The sequence below is a fragment of the Pteropus alecto genome, unplaced genomic scaffold (genome assembly GCF_000325575.1).
Source record: "Pteropus alecto unplaced genomic scaffold, ASM32557v1 scaffold8, whole genome shotgun sequence".
In the NCBI taxonomy this organism is placed as follows: Eukaryota; Metazoa; Chordata; class Mammalia; order Chiroptera; family Pteropodidae; genus Pteropus; species Pteropus alecto.
This window is the reverse complement of record NW_006494609.1, coordinates 18,852,566-18,858,154: the sequence shown is the minus strand read 5'-3', so window position 1 is coordinate 18,858,154 and position 5,589 is coordinate 18,852,566. Positions and strand designations below refer to the sequence as shown.

General features: G+C 41.2%; 1 protein-coding gene across 8 annotated transcripts in view; it reads right to left on the bottom strand.

Moving 5' to 3' along the window:
• The window catches only part of VRK1 (vaccinia related kinase 1), a 65,906-nt gene that overhangs the window by 19,887 nt on the left and 40,430 nt on the right, over positions 1 to 5,589 (bottom strand). For all 8 annotated transcript variants that reach the window (XM_025042037.1, XM_025042036.1, XM_025042032.1 and 5 more), the window contains 3 exons: positions 2,563 to 2,671; positions 2,352 to 2,444; positions 299 to 431 (listed from right to left, as the gene is read on the bottom strand). In XM_025042037.1, the coding sequence (XP_024897805.1) occupies positions 299 to 431; positions 2,352 to 2,444; positions 2,563 to 2,671 (335 nt within the window). The remainder of the gene's footprint in view (positions 1 to 298; positions 432 to 2,351; positions 2,445 to 2,562; positions 2,672 to 5,589) is intronic.

Below are 5,589 nucleotides of genomic sequence, written 5' to 3'. Positions count from 1 at the left end.
AAGGGGGAGAAAGAGGGGGTGGGTGGGACAGGACATTCCGATCAAGCTAAATGTAACCAAAAAAGAAATGGGCGTTGCAGCCGATTGAACCACATTCACTGCTGAAAACCTTAGTGTCTCCGAAGCTGAAGCTCCGGCAGGAGCTGTCAGTCGCACGGGGGGCTAGCCTCGCCCTCCGCCCCCATCCATCTTGCCTCTTCAGTCTCATCTACTTATTTACTCATGCGGAACCGGGAACGGTGCAGGCATCTGGTGGAAAACATCAGCTGTGGTTTTTGTTCAACTATCATGGACGTACCCACGCCATTGTGCGCGTCGATGCTGGTGAACTCAATAGTGCCATCGTGACATCTTTTGGGGTCTTCTTTGTATTCTTTGTGGATTCCTTCCGGGCAGTATCGATAAGCAAGGCCATAATCTACCAAGTACACCTGTAAGTTTCCAAGTACCAAGACAAACTTAAGGCAGAGTGAGGCACATACACCCCTTTAAAGGCCAAAACGAAGTGCTGGCATTTAAGGGTGACTTCACTATAAGGCCACAGCACAGCACCCAGACAAGTTAGAGCCTATATGCCAACAATGGCAAAGGCTTAATTCTGAAAGACTTTATTTAAAGAAAAATATTAGATGGCCATGTAGCTACAGCCCAGATAATATCACCTGATTTTGTATATTGTTTACCTAAATATGTGCTATCATTAATCTTGTCTCCTCAGTTTGAGCGAGGATTATACACTCATCCTTTTCCTTACAGTCTGAAACAAAACTGAGCACGGAGTAAACCATCGACACTGCGACACAACTGCCACACTCGCCTATGACCGCGAGCTTAGCCGGCACGGGACGCAGTAGTTGTCTTCTATGCCTCTGCTTCACCACTTATAAAATAATCAAAGACCAATTCGCTTCATAAAAATATTTCAGATCATAAAAATGATCTGAAGAACTTTTAGATGAGGCTCTTATCTACATTTAAATATTATATATTTAAGTCAAGCCTTCATAATTAAAACTAAATTTTAATATCATACACACACACATCTGTGGGCATGTTCGTGTGGGCCTCATTAGCATCGAAAGCTAATAAATTTGGCTTTCTTCTATTCCATAGCCTCATATTACATCTCTAGTTCTGGGTAACTGTCTCACCAATGTATGCAATTGGTCACGAGAGGGAACTGAAGTAAAAATATGGGGATGACCTGGCACATACATCTAATACTAAAAAAAAAAAAAAAAATCCCATCTAAAGATATGCCCAAATAGAAGAGCTGTAGAAATATTTCCATACAGACAAAAGGCAGCATGTTTTAGTCAACTACAAACTGAAATGGGTTGTATTTTTATTTATTATATAAGTCCAGTCTACTTCAATTAATGGAGTCCTTGTCATTCAGGCTCTGAGCTACGTTTTGTTTGTTTTTAAGCTAAAACATGTTTTATACGTACATAGAGCCTTTATGGCCACCACAATGGAGATGGAGGAGGGGAAGCAGACATACGAGATCACAGAAAGAGAAGCCAAGGATAAAGGAAAAACTAAGCAAGAGAAAGTTAAATATGGGTTTGAGGAAAAGCAAAATAAAGTACGGACTATCGACACAAACACATTTATACTGTTTAAATATTCTTTCCTCATACAAGATCAAGTGAGAAGTGAGACACGGAGAGCAGTAAGCGCAGTCACGCGCCAACGCATGTCAACCAAACCTCGCTTAGGAGAATCATGGAAGCGGCTACACGAAAGTTACAGATTCCTTTACATTACCTAAACTAACCCAAATAAAGGTAAAATAACATTAGCTTTTCTCCTTTCCTTAAAAAGTAAAAACTACAAAGCAAATGTAATAAACTAAAAAAATGCAGATTTGAATTCCACACCCTAACTGTGCACAAATTGAGACAGCTAAGATATTTCTATAAACCAATTGATTTGAATAATCAACATGTTAAAGACCAAATTTTCAAAGTAACAGAACACTTTCATTTGATGGATTTCTTGAACAAAGGAAATAAAAAAAATGACAAAGCAGACAGGCAAACATAATTCATTGGTGCACTATATAATTTTAAGCTTCCACCCCCAAATAGCTATTTGAAATTCATTTTGTATCACAAGCACTTCTTCTGAATATTAGTTAGGGCAAAATAGCCAACTTGATAAAGTGCCAAACAAATCCCATCAAAAATGTAGAATGTTAACTAGATAAAAACGTCAAGAAGAAATGTTATTATTACCCTATCTACTTCAAAAAGTAAAACTTCTGTATGGGTTCGAAAGTTCAAAGGAACCATACATGTTTTCAAACAACAGGTTCTAAATAGTGGAAATTAAAGTTATAAAACTACCTGGTCAGGATTCTTGCAGCTCAGAAGAAGATTGGAAGCCTTGATATCTCCGTGCACATACTCGTGCTCGTGAATATACTCCAGAATATCCAGCTATGAAAGCAGCACACAGGACAAATTAGTGCAGTGCCCGACACCGACCAGCAGAGGACCGAGCTTCAACACAACTAGCTCTACTGGATTAAAAACAAGAAGCATGTAGCTCACATACAATTCTTAAGCTTAGCTGCAAGACAGTTTTCCGAGAAAACATTTTGGCATTTGCTTCATATATTTTCTGAAGGTCACTCCCAAAGCGATCCATTATCATAAACCTGTAACTAAAGGCAAATGAGAAAAGTCAATGAACAAAATATAACTCAGGAAAATCTACTTTGCAATGAGTATTATTCTTTCGAAGTAGTTTTTCAAGACAATGTTTAGGAAGAGAGAAAAGGCAAGAAAGACAAACATTTGAAACAATTTCTTCTAACTAGAATTCTCAAGAGCTGAGAGAGCTTTCCTGGGGCCTCCTGGCCGCGGCCAGTACAGGAGACAGTATTCCAGTAAGTTACAGAGAGAATCCAACAGATTCTTTCACAGTAAAATAGAACAATCTGAGAATGATATCAGCGTTCTTTCTCATAGCTAATTTATGCTTCTAGATATTATCTTCCTGTGACCGATTTTCTCTATTTTTAAGGCACATTTTAGCATAGCAGTATTACATACCATTCCGTTAAAATCAAGATTGTCAAGAGATGGTGTAACAATAGCTGCATTCAATAAAATCGCTTAAACGGTGTAAAAGGACTATATATGAAATACTCAACAGACAAGATTTGGGGAAGAGGAAATACTCTGGAAAAATGTGAAGATTTTTGGTTTTGACACAAACCAAATATGTCACCTTAGTCAAGTCACATCGTTTCTTCAGGCCCCAGTCTCCACGGGCATGGGTGAGGGAGGAGGCAGGGCTCGCACTCCCTAAGGACTTTCCTAGCACTCTGACTCTAAGGTTCGGCAGCCCCGCGCCATACGTCAGCGTGGCCCGAGAAGCATCACCCAGCTGTGGTGACACGGCTCATCTTCTGCTCTGAGGACCACGTCAATCTTTACAAAGTTTCCTGGGTTCTGACTTGTCTAGTTAAATCACCCAATAAATCAATCGAGACCACACTCAAAATGCATCATGATGAGAAGTACTTCGTGCTCCAGTAAGTGGCAGAGCCACGCTTCTGACCACTACACCACAAGTCGGCAGGACACAAGAATCCCACTTACAAGTTTGTAAGATAAAAATACGATATGACAAGTTCAACAGGGAAGGAAGAGCTAACGTATAAGACCACACGCCAAACAAAGGATTCAGAATTCTATCCATTTTTGAGCCGGAAGAGAATAAGAGATCATCCCGTCTGAACATCTTTTAAAAAGTAATTAATGTCTGTGGAGGGAAAGTGATTTGTCCGAAGCCACATAATTAGTGGCGCACGTGCTCATCCATGATCTCCCAGCACCTGGACCTCCAAGGTAACAGAGGGACAATTCTGACGGCCTGATTTCCTTCGTAACAACGGCTTTTCCAACATCGAGGGATGAGACCAAGCACACGTATTTGTATTTTACAAATGAGTGATGTGAGAGTGTGATTATTATAAAAATGTATACAAATATGCACGGGTAACAAAAGTACCACCTCTGTTGACAGTCTCAAAAAGGGCTAAAAGAAACTGTTCAATTCGACGAGAGATCTATTAACACATCTCATCAAGGAGGTCTTGCTTCATGCGCACAGGCCACAGCACTCGGTGACAGCCCCTTAACTGCCTCACCATTTCTAAACACACATCGCCTGGAGCGGGATTCTGTGTGCCGCACCTAAGTTTTTACCATGTTCCTCTGGGAAGGCATTTCTACCACTGAATAGTAAAATGAGAGTTATTCCTAAGTAACTCCCCTAAAGCAAAACCATCGAGGTACAACATGCCCTCCCAAAAACCTGGGTGAAACAATGCAAACAACAGGAAAATGTAAATCAATAGAAATAATTTCATAATGGCAGCAGATAACATTTTTATGATCCTGACCCTGTTCTCAGCACTATATACATATTAATTCAAATGAATTTCAGGGGAAAGTAAGGCTCTCTGGTGGACGGGCGGGGCTGGAAGAACAATCTTACTTTCTACGTCTTTATTTCTGTAAGAACCAAAATGATTATTTTTAAGAGCGTCAACCTAAAAAGCAAATCAATACCTTGGAGGTGATTTCAGAGACACTTTCGGCAACTTCACGCTATGGAAGAGACAGGCTGAGAAGCAAGGTGGCCACAGTAAATGGCACGTTAAAGGTAAACTCAGAGAGTCTGGTTCCGGGGTCCCTGACTCTGCAGCACCCTCTAGTCCCCACGATGGAAGTTCTCCCGCTGCACTCCTGTCAGTCAGTGGACAGAGTCCCCCTTCCATCCCCACCAGCTCTCCAGGCCCTGGTCACTTCACAGGAGCCGCACGCGCACGCACACACACATGCGTGCACACGTCCTGTTTAAGTGGCTGTTTTATCACAAAACAGGGGATAAGACTGTATAAGGTAAAATGTGCTTTGACAGTGTTGGCAACTTTAAGAAAAGGTGCCATTCCCAAAACAAAGGAAGGAAGAGAGAAAGGAAAGAAGGAAGAGAGAAAGGAAAGAAGGAAGGAAGGGAGGAGAGAGGAAGAAAGGAGGGAAGGCAGAGAGGGGAAAAGGAAGAGAGGGAGGGAGGGAGGAAGGAAAATAACAATGATGACTGCAACTAACATTTACTGAGCACATACTATGTGCCAGAAAATCCCCCTTACGATTTACATGTTTTCATTTCATCTTCCCAGTGACTCCAAAAAGTATGTACGATTATCCCCATCTTACAAGTGATGGAAATATGGAAAACTAAACATAACCCCGGAACCACGCCTGATGGAGCTGCGTGTAATCTAGTTCAGTGATGTTTAAATTTTATTGTGATATAATTTTTGTTGTTTAAAAAAAGTGTATCCCAAAATTCTGGAAGGAGGAGAAAAATTCTGTTATTCTAACTTTAAAATGCTCCAGTCCCCCCGCCACACTGCCCTTCCAATCATTTGATAACGTGCTGTTTCTGAGGGGTACAACCGCTGTGCCCTGGAGTGCCACCACATGCTATCTGCTTTCTAGCAAGTCATCTGTGAGGGTGTTTTCTGCCCAAGTCCCCTCTTCACAGGTTCCGATACGGCATGTACAT